The 20,404-nt window shown below is 41.9% G+C and overlaps 1 protein-coding gene across 1 annotated transcript in view; it reads left to right on the forward strand.

Moving 5' to 3' along the window:
- Nucleotides 1–241: 241 nt before the first annotated feature.
- The window catches only part of LOC138763293 (inter-alpha-trypsin inhibitor heavy chain H3-like), a 64,278-nt gene continuing 44,115 nt past the window's right edge, over nucleotides 242–20,404 (forward strand). Inside the window, exons 1-10 of the mRNA XM_069937179.1 lie at nucleotides 242–353; nucleotides 446–499; nucleotides 1,253–1,282; nucleotides 9,792–9,958; nucleotides 14,441–14,545; nucleotides 14,958–15,120; nucleotides 15,388–15,498; nucleotides 15,587–15,715; nucleotides 15,794–15,910; nucleotides 16,324–16,492. Of these exons, the coding sequence (XP_069793280.1) occupies nucleotides 264–353; nucleotides 446–499; nucleotides 1,253–1,282; nucleotides 9,792–9,958; nucleotides 14,441–14,545; nucleotides 14,958–15,120; nucleotides 15,388–15,498; nucleotides 15,587–15,715; nucleotides 15,794–15,910; nucleotides 16,324–16,492 (1,135 nt within the window). The 5' untranslated portion in view covers nucleotides 242–263. The remainder of the gene's footprint in view (nucleotides 354–445; nucleotides 500–1,252; nucleotides 1,283–9,791; nucleotides 9,959–14,440; nucleotides 14,546–14,957; nucleotides 15,121–15,387; nucleotides 15,499–15,586; nucleotides 15,716–15,793; nucleotides 15,911–16,323; nucleotides 16,493–20,404) is intronic.

Raw genomic sequence — 20,404 nt, forward strand, 5'->3', positions numbered from 1 at the left:
GTTCACACTTTAAAACAACTGCTTTAGGATATTGTATTGATTTCAACGACTTTCTTGTTTTTATATTTTTGTCAAAGTATAGCAGAAGTGAATATAAATCAAAGTAAAATTGTGGTAGGGATTGGCATTGAGCAGGATACAACAAAGGGTTAAAACATGATTTTAAATCTCATGAGTTTAACTCAGCAGTAAATGTTTTCCATTATTAACAGAGGTACAAATAAAGCCACTTGCGTGTGAAGGTGCAGCCACAACTTTTCAAAATGAGGCAAATGTTATTTTATCTTTTGCTGTTGTCTCTTCCAACTTTAGCGTCAACAAATTTTATAATCACAGAATCAGAAGAGCCTGGGGTAATGTGAACTTACTTAAATTACAATGGAAAATTTAGGTGTGTTATAACTATCTGTAACATAAATTTATTTTTTTATAATTAACATGGTAGATCGGTTATGGAAGCCTTTCACCAAACCTTAAGCCATTAAAAGTTCTATTAAAGGTATGTAAAAATATTGAAACATAATATTTGTTTTGTAACTATTATCGTGCTTGGCAAGGACAGCATTGTTAGCAGGGTGGTGTGGTAAACGTAGCAGTTAGAGCAACGCTATTACAGTGTCAGCGACCCGGGTTTGTGCTGTCTGCATGGGTTTCCTCTGGGTGCTCTGGTTTCCTCCCACCCTTCAAAACATACAGGGTTATAGGTTGTTTTGGTTATGCGCGCAGCACAGGCCCATGGGCTGACAGGGCCTGTTACCATGGTGTATTTCTACATTTAAATTTTAAAAATTAAGTCTAAACTTATGATGTCAAATCAAACAGATTAAATATACTATTAAGATAGAAAAGCTAAGGCACAATCAGTGCCATTGTAAGTGTTTCTATCCTTTCTCTAGAGAAGCTGATCTCCTTACAGCCTATATCCTGATTACAAGCAGAGTTTCTGATTTCCCCCTTAGTTTTTCAGTAATAAGGATTGGCCATGTTTGTGTCACTTTCATGTTATTTATTAGAAGATCTAATAAATTAAAATGTTTGGTGTGACCAGAGATTTGTTCACAGGTTGAAATGTAGAAGCAGATCACTGTGGTTCTTGCCTACATTAATAATACTCCAGATTTGCATTCATTTCATTTACAATTATACACTTTCTTATTACATCTGGTTTCCTTTTGTGGGAGTGTGTTGTATACTATGTAGAACCAAATTACCCCTCAATAGCCAATCTTATATTCTTCTCTCCTGATTACAGAAAAGGAGCACATGGAGACCGATATATAAAGTAAGTATTCCTTGACAATTTAAAAAAAAATCTAATCCTGTGAGGGTGGCCTTGTTGTATGAGGAGAGAAGTAAACATTCTGAACTTATGATGCAATGAGTTTAGAAGAACGAGAGGTAAACATACTAAATTCTAACAGAGCTTGAAGGTAGGAATTGGAAATATTCTTTCCCCAAGATAGGTGTGTTAAAATTAGGTTCCAAGTAAGGGGTAGCCTATTCAGGTCAGAGATAAGAAAAAAATATTCACCCAGAGAGTAATGAATCTTTTTAAGTTTTCATCCAAAAAGGGTGTGGTAGGTTATGTATATTCATGATAAAGATCAATAGATTATATACTTATATATTCAGATATTCAAGGGATGTTTATTCCCTTTAGGAAGTCAAATGTCAGGGGATAGTGTACAATTTATTGCAGGACTCTTAAAAGCATTAATGCAGAAGGATCTGGGGATCTAGGACTGTGAAAGTGGTCATGCAAGTAGATGTGGTGATAAAGAGGACATAGGGCATTCTTGCCTTCATTGGCAGGACGTTGAGTTTAAGGAATATTACATTACAGCTAAATAGACCTTTGGTCAGACCATGTTTGGAAAATTGTGTTCATTTCTGGTCCTCATGTAAGGAAGAATGTAGACACTTTGGAAAGTGTAGACAGCCGCTGCCATCAGCTGCTCTGTATCCACTGCAATTGCATTGCAGCCACCATGCTTGCAACAGGGCATGTGAGTTGAATAGAGAACTAGCAGGGAGCAGACACCATACTGTGGGCTCTCTCTCCCTACCCTGTTTATCATGTTTGGTTGTGTTCAGTAAAGGCATTTATTTGGTTTACCTCACCCGCCAACTCGACTCATTATTAAACACACAATAATGAACATGGTGTCAGAAATGGGATCAGGAGCGCCCCAAGCCTGAAGTCTTCCAATTGTAAATCGGTCACAGTGAGTAACCACAACCACGTTTTGCATGGTCACCATAATGGTGGATGGATTCAGGTAGCCTGACCCACATGTCTGATGGAATTGTGGCAGAAAACTGATGTATCTTAGAACAGGAATACAACATATTTATGCTGGCAACACATAGTGAGCGACAAGCCTGCCCGTACCAGGGTGTACACTCTTTTAAACTTGACAGGCTTGGAAGCCATTGAAAAGGAATCGTCGTTTGTGTACGCAGGCGAAGTGTGTGATGGGAACCTCGTTACCAACCCAGCTGAGTCGAGATAGGACACCAAATGTTTAAAGCATAAATTCAGAGAAATGGGCAGCCCTCAGAGAAAAGTGACAATGGAAAGGTACAAATTTAACATGAGAAACGAAAAGCCTGGTGAATCAATGCACTCATACATAAGCGATTATAAACAAAAAATCAGGGCAAAAACCTGCAATTTCACCACGCTTTGCAACAAACTAATTAAAGACAGAATGTCCTGTAGCATTTGCGATGACAATATGCGGAAGGTGCTCCTGCAAGACAGCGAGCTGACACTAGCAAAGGCCATCACAATGTGCTTGGTGTATGAAACTACCAAGGAAAACAGTAAAAGGCTGGCCACTCCACAACAGCAGGCCCCAAGCATCAACACAATCCAAGTGTGACACATGAGCAGCAGTGCTCTGATGTTAGAAGGAAGAGGCAGCCAGGCCACCCCACACCCAGGACAGTATGCAGCAATTGAAGGGAGAAGTGCCCAGTGTTCAGCAGACAGTACAGTAACTGCAGCAAATGGAGCCACTTCAGCAGATGCTGCAGATCCAGGTAGCAGACCACCACATGGACCAGACCCAAGAGGATCATCGACCATTTAGAACCGGAGCAGAGAGGGAACGACCCCGACGATGAGTACTATGTCAATGGACTCACCATGAGGACAGATGGCCGCCCAGCAGAAACCTGGATCACAGATAACAACGAAGCTTTTGTGTCCTTGGAAGTCAATGGCCAAGATGAAAGTCAACACCATATCACTGGGAGCATTTAACCAGCTGAGAAAGACTGAACAAGTCAAACCATGGATCAAGGCTACAAGCCTAGTGGCTTATGGAGGCAACAGAATCCAGACCAGTGGCACGACGCAGCTGCAAGGACGGCTCCACGTGCTAAACTTCTTTGTGGTCCGTGAGGATGACAAGCCTCTGCTAGGCCTCAGTACATGCATGGCTTGTCTCATTCAGCACAGAGGTCCATCAGATAAGCCCATCTGAGGACAATTTGTCACAGAAAATCTTTTCTGAGTATGGTGAACCTTTCAAAGATAAGCTGGGGAAGCTGCCGGTGACGTACTCCATGCATCTTGACCCAGAGGTAAGACCTGTAGTCTGGCCGGCACACCGCATTCCAGTAGCAATGAAGGATAAAGTCAAGGCCAAGCTGGATAGAGAGCAGGACCTAGGTGTGATCACTCCAGTCTGAGAACCAACCGAATGGTGTCCTCCATGGTGGCCAGCAAGAAAAAGACAGACAGGAAATCTAAATTTATATAAACAAGACCTCAATGTGGCACTAAAAAATCCACATCATCCCATGTGCACTGTAGAGGAAGTTTTCACACATCGGTATTCTCAGTCCTCGATGTGAAGAACTCGATCTAGCAGGTCTCGCTTGACTACCGTTCGTCACTACTGACCACGTTCAACCCCACATTTGGTCATACAGGTTCCTGAGGATGCCATTTGGCACCAATTCGACCAGCGAGATATTCCAAAGGTCTACGGAACAAATTTTAGCTGGGTAACCCTGTGCCATCATAGTCGACGACATACTAATAGGTGGCAAGACACTAGAAGAGCACGATGCAACCTAAAGAAGGTGCCTGACCAGGCACAGGAGATCAACCTACGGCTCAACCCCCTACAAGTGCAGGTTCTATCTAAATCCAGTCAACTGACAGTCCCACTCAGACAGCTGACCCATAGAGTTGTCGAATGGACCTGGCACGAACAACAACAAAATGCCTTCGATGCCCTAAAAAAACACGTCTTGCCCTCCGGTCCTCACCTACTGTGATGTACGTAGACTAATGATGCTGACCTGCAATGCCTCACAGTATGGCTTAGGGGCAGCATGTCTGCAGGATGGAAATCCAGTTGCGTACGCTTCCAGGTCACTTATGGACATGGAAACGAGGCTTACTCATTTTGTAAAACAGCTACTGGTGGTGGTTTTCGCCTGCTCGAAATATCAATGATTATGTCTATGGCAGGCCGGGTAACAATAGAAACTGACCACTTACCTCTGGTGACTATAATAAACAAGCTAATTAATGCAGCACCAGTGAGACTGCAGCGTATGATGCTCAGGCTCCAGAAATACCACCTCACGCTTGTACACAAATGCAGCAAGGAAATCCATTTAACCGATGCCTTATCACGGGATCCCAAAAAATGCATGGTCCAGCAAGTCAAGGAAGAGGACACTTTCAATGTGATGACAGTAAACCATATATCCTCGGCCTGGGTGAATGAACTAAGAAAACACATGGCAGAAGGCACAACCCTAAACTCCCTGGGTACCTTCATTAAGGGTGGCTGACTGGCCAAGCAGTGCAGCCTACCACCAGCGGTGCAACCCTCCTTTCCTTACCATGACAAACTGTTTATTGATGAGGGTATCATTATGAAGGGTTTAAGGGTAGTCATCCCTAGCAACTGCAGAATACGTATGGGGAGATCGGGCACAAAGGGATCCCTGGTGCAGAAGTGATGAAGCATAGAGTGATGGACATTGTCTTCTGGTCAGGTAAGACAGAGAATATAGACGACAAGGAACAGTCCTGTTCAGTGTCCAACAGTACCAAGCCACACCAGCAAAAAAGAGCCACTGCAGCTATACCCAGTACCCGACCTGCCCTGGCCAACTGTGGCGACCGAAATCTTTGAATGGTGGAGCCAACAGTACCTAGTACTAATAGACTCCTCCTCAGGCTGGTTCGAGATAGACCTGCTCTGGGATGCAACCTTTGTGGCCGTCATCACCAAACTAAAACAGCACTTTTCGGTACAAGGGGCACCTCGTACACTTCTCTCAGACGACGGCAGCCAGAGGTTCTGCGACTTTGCGACAGCGTGGGACTTCACCCATATTAGCAGCAGCCTAGAGTACCCACAATCAAACGGGCTGGGCAAAAGGGCGGTGAGAAGAGCCAAGCAGCTGATGGAGAAGTCCCACAGAGAGAAAACAGACGTCTTCCTCAGTCTACTGAATTTAAGAAGTGTCCCTCATGACACCATCCTGGGACCACTGACGCAGCAGTTAACATCGAGGCAGGCCAGGACTACCCTCACCAGTGGCAAGGAGACTTCTGGAGCCCTAACCAAAGGACCCGCAATATATCAAGGCCCACCTGCTAAACAGAAGGCTGGTGCGAAAGAAAAGTTACGATAAAACCAGCCGGCCGCTTATTCCATTGACTGAAGGGGAAGTCATAAGGATGCAGACTCCACAAAGTTACGACTGCCCATGCACAGTGGAAATGAGCTGCCAGGAACCCATGAAATACCTAGTTTGTTCAAGAGGGAAAATATAAAGGAAGGACAGATGACATCCTCCTAGGAAGAGAGCTATCCCCATCTCAAACCAACCCAAACAAATCAGCATTTTTGGATTTGGAACATCAGCCCCCACGCCGGTAACCACAGGAGAAGAAATGGGCAATGCCCTTGAGATTAAGGACAGTGGAGATAATCAAGACAAGGTGCTCCAAGCCTCCACATCAGCCGAGGGTATTACAAAATGCTCGCTGAGCGTAACTGTAAGCTGAACCCAAAATATCGGGACTGAACTGGGTTTAATGTATATACTACTGTACTAGTGAAAGTTAGATATGTTCACTCTATCTTGTGGGGGAAGCTCAAGAAAGGGGATGTAGACATCGGCTGCTCTGCACCCACTGCAATTGCATTGCAGCCACCGTACTTGTAACAGTCCACCACGTATGCGCAAGAACTTGAATCAAGAAGTAGCAGATGCCACACGGTGGGCTTTCTTCCCTCTCCCCTACCCTGTTTATCATGTTTGGTTATGATCAGTAAAGTCTTTTATTTGGTTTACCTCACCCACCAACTCAACTCGTTATTAAGCACACAATAATGAACAGAAAGGATGCAGAATAGAAACTACAAGTAATTAAGATGACAGCATTGTTGCAGCCACTGTAATGGCACCACTGCCAGTGTATGGATCCAGGAAAAGGGGAGATGAGGCTTTCAGTCTTCCTCCATGGAGTCTTAATGCCTGGCTGTCCTGCCCCACAACACTGTGCAGGTTTAAACTGCCTGTGAAATGCAGCTAGAGGTGTTTTTTTTTTAAATAAGGACCCACGGGGGTTCACATCCAAAATAAGTGGCCCCCATGCTCAGTAGCCCAGTTCATGTGTTGCAGGCTCTGGTGGACCAGTAGACTGGTGCAGAGCTGGAGAACACACCCCTGCCAAGAAGGGGAAGATTGGAAGAGGACCCAACAGTGCAGGAGACCAGATCAGAACTGAGCTTGATGGCTGAAGACCTCACACCAGTCCATGGGCTGTGAGAGACTGGCTTCTGGGAACCAGGTATCGGGTCCAGGATTCTTGAGAATGCCGATGGCGAGGATGGCTCGTGAATGGTTTCAGCTGTTAATTGCAATATGGTTTTGGAACCAGGGGTCGAGGACATTGACTTGAATATCTACTACTATTTTTTTCTTTCCTCCCTCCCTCCTCCTCTTTATTTTTTTTATTTTCTTTCTTGTTTAATTATATTTTTATTTACCTGTTTGCTTATTTATTTTTGATTGATTACCAATTTTATCTGTGTTTCAAGCAGCTGATTTCTGTGATTCCTAATCCTTTTGATTAATTATACTGCTAACATTGGGAGCAAGCATGGTTGAAGCCTGGTGTATAAACAGTTTCACTCAAGATTCAATGTATTGTTGTGTCATAAAAAGTGTCGTATTACACAAATTTGCTATTGTCTGCTCTAAGGCAGAGAGATTCATCATGGCAGAATTTGCCTGAAGCGCCTCTTAGACGGAGAAAGAGAGGCAGAAGAGTTCCCCCAGAGTCATTGAGTGTCCTTGGACTTGCTCCAGTGCTCCCACAGCTTCCACAGCCACAGTTTTCAGTCCAAACCATTGGCAACCTGAGCTCCAGATCCAGACCTCCAAAGTGATTAGGAGCCCTTCAGTGCCCTCGGCACAATCTAGCATCCCAGTTGTGATACCTGGCACCCCTTCAGACAATTTTGAGTAGTCCGTTGCCTGGTCCGAGTCCCCTAACCACAGTCTCCGACAGTCCACAGCCTGCTTGGCTTCTTTCTGTGTGGGTTCTTTTTTTTTAATTATTTTCAAGGCTCGTGCAAATCCAAGCAAACAATATAGTACATTTTCCTTACACACAATATAATTCAAAGTCCAGCATTTTCTCTCTCCCTTCCCTTATTTCCTCCCCTCCCATAACTTATACAGATACATAATTACATAAGAAAAACGACATGTTATCGGACCCCACGTATTAAATAAACAATAAAAGATAGGGGATAAACAATGAAAATCAGAATAAAAATTAAAACTAAAACACACGTCATCTATGCCATGTCCTCCAATTCACTCTCTCCTTTATATACCTAGTGGGATGGTTTTTCCCCCTCATTACTCAAGGTTCAAACATAGAGGGGTGGGGGGGGGTGGACCTAGCCCATATTTGTGCACCTATGTGCTTCAGATATGGTGGCCACACTTCAATGAGTGTGCCATACTTCCTTATGTTGCCTGTGTGGGTTCTTCAGCAGCAGAACCCCTCTCTGGTTCACTGCCATGGTCACCAACCTGTCTGTGGGTCATCTCCTCTGCTTCTCCTCAGATGAGGATTGGTCCCATTTTATAGTGCTCTGCACTAGTCCTCCGCTTCCCTCGAGTCTGGAACCCCTCAAAGCTGCTACTAATCGTAGGTACCACCATCTTGGGTCCAGGCCCCGCGGTCACGAAATTTTAAATAAAACTACCATCGGCTATTTTAACCGGCCATTCAAAGCCTTTATGGAGCTGACAGCAGTCGTATCAGGCTGTTGGACCCCATGGAAATTCTGTGTCTCTGATCCCCCTCTCTGTGGGTCTGCACCAGCAGTAGCACTGCCATTACAGCAGCTCCACCGGTGCTGCCATTTTTTTTTAAATGATAGAGTAAATCAATCCATTGCTGTAACATAACTCTAGTTATCAATGAACAATTGGATTCCTCACCTGTGTGACAGATTTTAGATATATTTTTGGGAGATAAATTGGGGAAGGTTTTAGTGCAGGGCACATTAAAACAGATCTTATTTAAAATACTGGAGCTCTGCTCATGTTGGACAGGCCGGTGCCAAGAGCCTTTGCAAAAACTTTGGAGAGTGTCCAAAAGACTTCAATAATGGATTGTTGCTTACAAAAAGGCAACAGATGAAAGAACTCATCGGAGCCGCAGGCTGTCTGGAGTGGAACTTGCTGTTCTAAGAGGGTCATGTGGTTTTTGCAAGCAGAGGGAGTTGAACAGTTTTTCTCTCTGAGAGAGAGTGAGAATTCAGTTCTGCAGTTTTACAGTCAGCAGCAGATGGGACTGGGACAGGACATTTGGAAGATGGGTTGGGAGTGCTTAGTTCAACCTGGTCAAAGCCCTTGTGGTTCATACAAGAGGAGAGGACTGGCTGTCTAATGTTTCACTTGAAATAAGAGAAATAGAAAGGAACTCTGTGGTGACCTGAAAGAAAGAGGTTATCATCTGGAAAACCCTGAGGGGGAAAGTTTCTTCGGCAAGACACTAAAGTGGCTGATTAAAAAGGAATCAGTTTTGGGTGTCCAGTGTACAACAAATCTCTCTCTGAAAACTGACAAGAACCATTTACCTTTCAAGCATCAAAGCCTGGTGAACTTTATAAATGTTAAATTTTGTGCACAGTACAGGAACACAATCCTTTATCCGGAACCCTTGGCATAGAGTGTGTTCTGAATTTTGGATTTTTCCGGATTTCAGAAAGCCAGTTTTAAGCCCACCAGAATTGTGCTGCCGTACCCACCCCCACCCCCTTCCAGTCATCCTGCTGTCTCCCCCCCACCCCCCTCAGCTGCTCAACTCGCACCGCCGGTCCCTTGGCCACCCGGCTCGTGCTGCTGGTCTCTCGCCCGCCCGACTCGCGCTGTTGCCTCTCTCCCCACTTGCTGGATTTTGGAACTTTACGGATTTTAGATGACCAGATAAAGGATCGTGTACCTGTATAAGAATTGCCTGCAACCAGTAAACTTGGAGGAATGAGATATGAGATTGGACTGTGAATCAAAGAACTTGCATACACATTACATACACGTGATCTTAGAATTAGAAGGGAGTTAGGTTAGTTAAGTTAATAGTGATAAGTTAGTGTGATTCTGTTTTCATGTTTAAAGATAATTAAAAGCAACTTTTGTTTAAGTAACCATTTGTTTTGGTGAATATCCATTGCTGCTGGGTTTTGGCATCCTCTGGGCTTGTAACAGCTGTATTTCTTTTTCAGGATCAGAGAGGGATTGAAGTCTACAGCTTGAAGATTGATTCCAAAGTTACATCTCGATTTGCTCATAATGTAATTACAAGCCGAGTGGTAAACCGGGCATTGAGATCCAGGGAAGCACTCTTTGAAGTTGAACTGCCCAAGACAGCTTTCATCACTAATTTTACCATGTGTGTATCTGCTGCAATTACCTATTAGCAAAATAGAGTTCAAACGATTGTCATTTTCAATTCCAATTTTTAGTTTTTATCCATAATGTCCATTCTTTCAGTAATCTAGTGGTCCATGAACTTTAAAAGAAAAGAACATGATGACAGGAATCCTCTTGTCACCTTTAACATTTTTTAGTCTGGATTTTGTCATGTGTGTTGTTACCAAATGAGGTAAAAACCATCTTGGTGAAACTGTTGGAATGTCTCCCTTTCAGGCCTTGTGGTTCTGCACTTTAAAGGTAATTCTTGTAGGTGCCTGAATACTCCTGTTTGCTTCAGTTTTTCATCATTAATCAGAAAGTGCAAACCCAAAGCCTGAAATCCATTAACTGTTTAAATCAGCATCCCATTAAAATAGTGGGCTCAAATTGTTTTGAGCAACAGCATTTATTTGACTTTTTTTGCATCTGACAAATAATTTGCAGACTCCAGCTACTTTCTTTGAGGCATGTGTTAAGCAAAAGGATTATGCAACAATGACTTTTATTTATATAAAACCTTTAACATAATAAAACCCCCAAGGCTGGAGCAGAATTAAACATAAATGTCACTAAGTAACTTAAGGGCAGATATTAAAAATCTCTATAATCTGTAGATTTTGAGAGGAGAGAAAAGCAGAGAGATTGGGAAGGAATCCCACATCTTAAGGTGCTGGCAATGAAGTGGACAATTGTGAATAATGAAACAATCAAAAATGTTTACAGGCAGTGGTGTAAATACATTTCTGAGTGTTAGTTAGTAAGCTCGAGATTTAGGATTGGTACATGCAAAAGGATACAAGATCTGAAAGGAAGGGAAAGAATATAAAAATAGAATCAGTGCTTAACCAGGAACTGATGAATTTAGGTCACTAAACATTGAAATGATAAACGAACACAGTTTAGTGTCAGTTACGATTCAGATAACAGAGATGTGAATGAGCTCCATTTTACAGAAAGTAAAACTAGTTAGGCGAGCCAGAAATGGTCAAATATCGATGTAACAAAAATTTGGATGGGGGTTTTGACAACAGATTAACTTAGGTGCGACAGGATTAGGCAATGTTACTAAAGTGGAACAAAGTGATTTTAGTATGTAATATGAACAATTGTCTCACACTTACCTTGGTGTCAACAGCAATGCAAAGGTTGCATTGTGGTTCAATTTCAGACAATTCCCAAGGAAGGAGATGGAGTCTATGACAAATAGCAAGTCTGTGACAAGGACAATCACTTCAGTTTTACTTTTTGCAATATTTTGTGGAAGGAATTTCTGCCTATCCAGTACTGGAGTCATCTGATAATTTGTAATGAAGTGACAAGTTCAAGACCTTTGATAAGGTAGAGCTGAGTGTTATCAGTACACTTATCTTTGTGTACATGCTGTATTTTTTGAGTGATGTTGTCAAAGGGCTGCATGGGAATGAGAAAAAGACAAGAGGCAAAGAGCAATCTTGGGAAGCATCTGAGATAATGGCAAATGTGCTGCATGAGAAACCATTACATCTGGTTCTTTCGAAATAAGTAGATAGATAAGAATGAAACAAAATGCCGGCATCTGTATACTTATCTATTATGTCTCTAAGTAGGAATAGACATTACCTGACACCTTTGCTCTATTTGCATCAGTGACAGGGATCTCCCAGTGGCCAACCTCTTCAATTCCACACCCCACTCTCATGCTGACATGTCTGACTGTGACCTCATGTACTGTCCCAACAAGACCACCCATAAATTGGAGGAGCAATACTTATTTTCCTATCTGGTCACTCTCCAACTGGATGGCATTAACATCCACTTCTCTGGTTTTTGCTAGACCACTCCTTGTTTTCCCTACCTTCCCTTTCCCTTTGATTTCTTTCCTCCAGCTCTTCGCCCCCTTTTTCTATTCACAGAGGCAACCCTTCTCCACATTTGCTAGTGTTCCCTCCCTCCCTTATCCACCTATTAGCTCCTGCTTGTGGGTCTGTGCTCCTCCCACTGCCTCTCCCCCCTACCATTTTTTCATACCTTGATGAAGGGGTCAAGCCTGAAATCTTTGCCATATAAAGTACACTTTATATGGGTATAAAATGAATTGGGTTTCTCCAGCATTGTATTTTTATTTCAATCATAGTGTCTGCAGACTTTCATGTTTTACCTCGACCTTGCCTATTACCTGGTGAATGCAATCCCACTCATTTTCCATGCTTGTTCAGAGCAGTTGAGAAACACAAGTTGAATCTATTAGAATTAATATGGCTTCAGTGAAGCTTTCAGCACCTTGTGGCCCATCATCACAGAAATGGCTCCGTCTGAAGCTAACAAAGCAGTAGCTGATAATATTGTTTTGGTATCTCTACAAGATGAGCATACCATGCACCCAAAGGAGACTTGAAGATTGCAAAGTAATTGCAGTTATTGGGGAATGCAGTGGTTTTGGGAAATCGTGGCATTGCTGGAAAATGGGCATGCTGCTGAATAGAACAGCAAACCCTCATAGTTTCTCGCAAGCCTGGGAGAAGTAGAAGGCTAGCACCCAGCTGATTTGTGAGGCCCCAGGTAGTGTCAGGTCTTTCTGAGTAAAATGGCCTTTCAGAGGTTTGCCAGCCTTTGGAAGATGATTCCCATTTAAGAGGATGTATTCTGCACTAAGAAGACCATTTCAACAATGTGATCAGTCCAAGAACAGCTCCCCAATATCTCTTCCATTTTTATGCTTCAAAATGTTAATCAGTGAGCACGTTTTAATAAATTTGCAAACCAACTGTGATTTATTTTTGTGAACTCTCCCATTGAATTGCTAATGGTATATAGTTTGGTAAGCCATAAAATATGTCAGGATTGAATGAAACATTCTTTGATCATGCAACAACCACATTTTAGATTTTCACATTGCAAGAAGAATTGATGCTTTGATACAATTATTTCATATTTTATTGTCAAAGTACATACACGACATCACATACAACCCTGAGACTCTCTTTCCTGCGAGCGCGGCAGAATTACCACTAATTGATAGTGCCAAAAATAAACTGTACACAGCACGAACATGTAAACAATCAAAAGAACTGTAAACCGATAATGAATGTAAACAAACTGTGCAATACAGAGAGAACAAAGAAAAACAATAAATTGCACAAGTAAGAGTCCTTAAATTTGAACCTGATTAAGTTTGTTGTTAAGGAGTCTGATCGTAGCAAGATAGCAGCTGTTCCTGATCCTGGTGGTGTGAGTCTTGTGGCACCTATGCCTCTTTCCTGATGGCAGCAACGAGAACAGAGAATGTGCAAGGTGGTGAGGGTCTTGGATGATTGCTGCTGCCCTCCGACGGCAGAGTTTCCTATAGATGTACCTGTGATGTCCTGGGCTCAGGGGTATTGGTGTCCCCATACAAGACCCTGATGCAGCTGGTACTTCCCACCACACATCTGTAGAAATTTGCCAGGGTTTCTGATATCATACCAAACCTCCGCAAACTCCTGAGGAAGTAGAGGCACTGATGTGCTTTCTTCGTGATGCAATTGGGTCCAGGAAAGATCCTCTGAGATAGTGACTCCCAAGAACCTGATTGTGTTCATCCTCTCCACCTCTGGTCTCCAAATGATCGCTAGATTGTACACCTCTGGCTTTCCGTTCCTGAAGTCAGCAATCAGCTCCTTAGTTTTGGTGACATTGAGTGCAAGGTTGTTGCAAGTTTTCAATCTCTATCCTGCATGCTGACTTATCCCATTCCTTTATGCAACCCACTACCATGTCATCATCAACAAGTCTGTAGATGGTGTTAATGTCGTACTGAGCTACACAGTCATAGCTGTAAAGTGAGTAGAGCAGGGGGCTAAGAAAACAGCCCTGTGGTGCTCCGGTACTGATGGAGATTGTAGAGGAGAAGTTCTTACAAATCTTCACTGATTGTGTTCTGGAGGTGAGGAAATCCAGGATCCAATTACGCACCATATCATGTTATAATTATGTGGCACCATACTATTTTTTTGTTTATATAAATACTGTATAAATTATTATTAAGCAATTAATGCATACAATTTGTCACATTTCAATTGATTTACATGTTCTTTAGATGTGTATTGGAAAATGTGAAAAAATTCCAGGCATTTCTCAAAATCAAGTTGGCTTTGCATGTTTGTTTCATGAGATTTTAATAAAAGCTGAATCCCCCAAAGGAGATTGTAGGGTAATGGTATTAGTGTTGTTTTATAAGGAAAACCTGCTATTAAATATAAATTTTATTGTGATTGAACTTTCAGTCCAATGCACCGAGCATTGTGGTTGAGTATTTGTGAAGTAACCAGCCTGACAATGCAACCCAACTATCCTATTGAATCATGGAAGAATGTGTTAGATGAATTTTATTTCCTCTTTAAGCATTTTATGTCCATTCAGACTAAGTGTGTGGCTAGCATTGAAAGAAATAATGCATTCATTTTCAGTTTAATCATAAATTGTCTGCTGCTTTCCTCTGTAGGACTATAAATGGTGTCATGTACACAGGACAAGTAAAAGAGAAAGAGGCTGCTCAGAAACAGTACAGAGCAGCAGTTTCCCGGGAGGAGACCGCAGGCTTGGTAAAGTAAGAGCTAAATTATCCATCTATAATTACAGATTGCTTGGCATTGTGATACTTGTGAAAGTAATTTACGAAATGACATGTTGAAAACAGTTCATGAAACTAGGGTTTATGAAACTAGGGTTTATGAAACTAGGGTTTATGAAACTAGGGTTTATGAAACTAGGGTTTATGAAACTAGGGTTTATGAAACTAGGGTTTATGAAACTAGGGTTTATGAAACTAGGGTTTATGAAACTAGGGTTTATGAAACTAGGGTTTATGAAACTAGGGTTCATGAAACTAGGGTTCATGAAACTAGGGTTCAAGAAACTCGGGATCAAAGCTTTATCTTGTCTAATGCTGAATTATTTTCAGATGCTGCATCAAGTGTTATTTGATTAATCCTATTTTTTTTAAACTTCCCATCTGCAAGAGCATCAGGAAGGAAAAGCGAGATGTTTAAGGTTTCAGTGAATATTGCACCAGCCAAAAAAGTTCTGTTTGAACTAATATACGAAGAATTATTGCAGCGCAAATTGGGAAAGTATGAGATGGTCTTCAAAATAAAACCTAAGCAGGTTGTCAATCATTTTCAGGTACATCCATAAAATGACTATTATTCCAAAACTGAAATATTTGAAACACGAAATGCTGAAAACACTCAGCAGGTCAAGCAGTCTGTAGAAATAGGCACAGAGTTGAAGATCACTTAACTCTGTTTCTCTTTCCACAGACATTGCCTAATGCACAGAAATACCAGCATTTTCTGTTTTATTTCAAACTTCAGTTTTTTTTTAATTTTATAACATTTTAATAATAACCTGCTATACATTTACTAACATTATAATGAAAATCTTTTTTAGATTGATGTCCATATTTTTGAACCAAACGGCATTGCTTTCCTTAATGCTCATGCAAACTTTTTAACAAAAGATTTGGAAAATGCTTTGGTAAAAAATATTACTGGAACAAAGGTAAGTTATTGTCAACTTGATGAACTTGTATTTAATGGTCCTTCTGTCCGTATTGCAGAATTTATCATTCGAATTATGTTCAATTTAGGCACACGTTTCCTTCAAACCATCCCTTGAGCAACAGCGCAAGTGTCCTAATTGTGGTGAAACATTGCTGGATGGTGATTTCATCTTACAGTATGATGTCAATAGAGACTTTTCCAGTGGCGACATTCAGGTGAAAAGATGACATTAGGAAATTGTTTTCACTTCTCCTTGTCATGTTGCATTTTACTGATTATAAACCTCATTTCAGATTGTGAATGGATACTTTGTCCATCATTTTGCACCAACAAATTTGCCAAGAGTGCCTAAGAACATCGTCTTTGTGATAGATCGCAGTTTTTCTATGCGTGGCCTCAAATTTAAGCAGGTATTGCAAAATGCTTTATCTATGTTAAGATGAGTAAATGAATTTAAATATTTAGCTAAATATTGTAAATGCATCTGTTCTTTTTGAAAGATACCTTCACTAGTGCTATTTTTACAGGCCGTGACATTTTAACAAATGTGCATGTTTATAAAGACCTTAAAGCAAAAGTGACAGATGTTTAAATTGAGACTGATATCTGATTGCAGCACATGAAGTAATAGTTAACTGGAACTATGTCTTTCCATGGTGCACGTCCTCTTCAAAAAGTTGCCTAATTGTTACAGAGCAAGGTGGGGAGGTGGGGGTTAATTGGAACAGTTGAACTCTCTCACACTTAACATGATGGAAGATAAAAGGAAAAAACTATCCTTATTCTGAAGAATTAATGTGAATATGTTTTTCCCAATTTACAGACAAAGATTGCTCTTTTCAAAATATTAGGAGATATGGATACAGAAGATCATTTTACAATAATTATTTTTGACTCCATTGTTGAAGCATGGAGAGATTCATTTGTCCAGGCAACCCCAGAAAATGTATTGCAAGCAAAAAAATACATCCTCTATTTAAGACTAGGAGCAGGTAAAAATTTTAAGTTCATCATTGCGCTTATCAAGGTAAGGTAGAAGTTCCTATTTTTTTTAATGTTATCCAGCAAGTCAACCCATAGATAAGTACAGAGTTTCAGAGAAAAATCAGTTGAACTGAGTCAAAGACAGCATTATTTTGCATGAAATTCATTCAAGAGTCTGAAAGCAGCAGGGTGGATACTGTCCTTGAATCTGGTAGTACCTGATCTCACATGTGTGAACTGTAATGTAGATAAATATTGGGAGAATTTGGTAAAATTAGAGTAGGTTACATACATACACACATTTTAAAACAGATCTTATTTGAAATACTGAAGAATTCATATTCAGTGAACTTTACAGAAACTATGGAGAATGCTGTGCACATTCCACAAGTAGCTGCTAATGAACGTTGAAGTCACTCCAATGAATGTTGAGGATGGAGCGGAGACAACGCTGGTGGAAGCGTTCTAGGAGCCATAGGTGATGCCGGTAGACGACCCATGTTTCAGAGCCGAACAGGAGTGTGGATATGACAACGGCTCTGTATACGCTAATCTTTGTGAGGTTTTTCAGGTGGTTGTTTTTCCAGACTCTTTTGAGTAGTCTTCCAAAGGCGCTATTTGCCTTGGTGAGTCTGTTGTCTATTTCGTTGTCGATCCTTGCATCAGATGAGATGGTGCAGCCGAGATAGGTAAACTGGTTGACCGTTTTGAGTTCTGTAAGCCCGATGGAGATGGGGGGGGGGGGGGGGGCGGAGGCTGGTAGTCATGGTAGGGAGATGGCTGATGGAGGACCTCAGTTTTCTTCAGGCTGACTTCCAGGACAAACATTTTGGCAGTTTCCGCAAAACAGGACGTCAAGCGCTGAAGAGCTGGCTCTGAATGGGCAACTAAAGCGGCATCGTCTGCAAAGAGTAGTTCACGGACAAGTTGCTCTTGTGTCTTGGTGTGAGCTTGCAGGTGCCTCAGATTGAAGAGACTACCATCCGTGCAGTACTGGATGTAAGCAGTGTCTTCATTGTTGAGGTCTTTCATGGCTTGTTTTAGCATCATGCTGAAGAAGATAGAAAAGAAGGTTGGTGCAAGGACATAGCCTTGCTTCACGCCATTGTCAATGGAGAAGGGTTCAGAGAGCTCATTGCTGTATCTGACCCGACCTTGTTGGTTTTCGTGCAGTTGGATAACCATGTTGAGGAACTTAGGGGGGCATCCAAGGCGCTCTAGTATTTGCCAAAGCCCTTTCCTATTCACGGTGTCGAAAGCCAATCATATGTATTAATACAGGATTATCCATCTTTTTTGTTTTTGACTTAACACTCCATGTAAATACTATCCTGCGCTACCTCCTCTTTTATTCTGTATAATCCCATTCAAATCCAAGAAGGTGTGGGGAGGAGATTTGCCTTCCTCAAAGAAAGATGGAAAAAAAAATCTGGCTTGTGCTGACAAGTAATACTTTCTAAAACCCAGTAGCCTAAATCCTTCTATCTTATAATCCCACATTCATTTTTCCAGCAAAATTCTCAGCACCTTATTGTTCCATTGGAATTGTCGAATACAATTATTTAATAATGTAAAGTAATTTTTCGGCAAAGAAATAGGCAACAATTGACATCACTTTCATTTTCATACAGTTAACCCTTTCATTCAAAGTAATTGGCAAATCTTTCCATTTCTGCAAATCCTTCGCTATCTTCCCTAACAGGGGAGTATAATTTAATTTGTACAAATTTTGTTCTATATTGGTCGTCCATCAATTCAGAGAAGAAGTGTTGTTTTGCAGTTCATCTGTGGACATGAAGGTGACTTTGCAGTCCCAGGCTGGAAGCGCAAAGTCTAGCACAATGGGGGCACTGGAAGTCCATTTTTGTTATAACTATGGCTTCTTCTTTGTTACAACATTCACAGTTTTCCATCAGTTTTTGGCAGCGTCTATCTTCAAAACTGGTGTAGGCTTCATAGCACAGGGCTCACCAATGGAGTCTGTCTCTATTTATCACCTCCACCCTCGTGCAACTGAAAGTACTATCAATTAAATTGTCTCGATAGCAATCAAAAAACATCCCATAAATTCCCCTTCCCTCCTCTTTCCCCCTCCCAGTTTATCTTTACCCTCCCGGCACCAATAACCAAGCTATAGGTGCCAATCCCCCCACCATTTTGAGATGTGCCCAATGCACCCATCTGCTACTTGTACCTCCCTCTGTTTCCTTGAGCTCCCCGTATTCATTCTTACTTCTTATATACATTCATCTTTAAACATTAACATTATGAAAAAAACATATCCCCCCTCGTATTCCCTCTTTTCACCTTATTTACATTTAATCATGAAGCATTGGCGGTGTTCTTACAAAGTCCATTGCCTCCCTTGGATGCTTAAAAAAAACTTATTTTCACCTCCTGTCCTTACTATCTTCAGCTTTGCAGGGTAAACTCGATTCCTTTTTATTTAAGACTCTTTTTAACCAGGTCAAATTCTCTCTTGCATTTCAATAGCACCACGCTTATGTCCAGGTAGAATAAAATCTTCTCCCCCTCACATTCCAATGGACACCACCTCCCCCCCCTCCCCCCAGCCTTTGCACCCACTGCTGCCACCCATAAAATCCTCTCTCTATCCTGGTAGTGAAGGGGAACCTCACCAGGATAGAGCATGGCCGTTGGTTTGGCCCCAGTGGGCCAATTCTATTCTTAGATTATTTCCAATATGTTCCTTCCGCAATGTATCTGGGATCCACTTTTTCGGGAACTGCACTGTGTCTCTCCCCTCCATACCTTCCTTCACCCTCACATTTTAATTGTATTCCTCCTGCTGAGTTTTTTTTTAATCTTCTCCCACATCCTTACCCTATCCCTTTCCCACACATCCATTTTGTTCTCTCTTTCATCCAATCTTTCTCTCTTTAGTTTCAGATATCCTTTCCATCAGGTTTATCAGCCTTTCTTTAATTGCCCCTGTCTGCCACCAGTGTCTTCAAAGTTCTTTTCATCTGGCCAATGGCCTCCAGTATCTCTCTGGCAAAAGGCATCAGGTCCTCTGCCCCCTCTATCTGCCTATCACCTCCCTGTAATGTCCTTCTTTTAACTACCTCTTTTTTTCTCTTCTTCCTCCTCCACCTTGCTTTCTGACTCCTCAACGTCACTTTCCAACTCCTGGTCATTTTGCCATGCTATTTTCCCACCTAATCTCCTCTGGCTGCGCTGTTCCTGGAATCCTCCAGGCCCGACACTTCAAATGTCCTCTGATGCCTTGGAACCAGCCTCTTTATGCCCACTGGTTTGCGTGGCCTTACCAAGTAAGTTCTTGTCTTCAACTTTACTTTTTCTTCCAGCCTGTAGGGTCTTTCTCTCCACTGCCAACTCCACTCGACTTGACTCCCACAACCTCAGGTCCCTGCATCTTCCATGCCCAACAATGCTCCTGTTGCTGCCTGCATTGTTGTCCTCTTATCCTCAGCTCTGTCCCCCCGACCTCAGGTCCCCAAACTGTCCACGCCAGACACAGCGCTCCCATTGTCACTCATGTCTCTGTCAGGCCCCTGCGATCTTGGCCCTCCGTGTCTCCCACGCCTGACAATGCTCTCACCACGTTGGTCACGTCCTTCCCCCGGCCCCCACGATATTCAACTTTCCTGTCTCTCCCTCCTGAGCGAGTCCCTTTCCCTCAGGAAGCTTTGGAGCTCCATTGTATGTCAATTTAGGTAAATATTGTCCCAGTCTATTAGCTAATCCCTTCACCAATATTTTATAATCAGCATTCAAAAGCAAGATAGGTCGAAATGATGAGGTTTTTAATGCGTCTCTGTTTTCCAATGACAACACTAATTATAGCTGTTGAAAAGGAGTCTGAGAGAGTCTAAGTCTCCACTGCCTGGTCTAGAACTTGCATTAAAAGAAGTATCAACAAATCTTTAAATTGTCTA

This window comes from Narcine bancroftii, chromosome 5 (genome assembly GCF_036971445.1).
Source record: "Narcine bancroftii isolate sNarBan1 chromosome 5, sNarBan1.hap1, whole genome shotgun sequence".
In the NCBI taxonomy this organism is placed as follows: Eukaryota; Metazoa; Chordata; class Chondrichthyes; order Torpediniformes; family Narcinidae; genus Narcine; species Narcine bancroftii.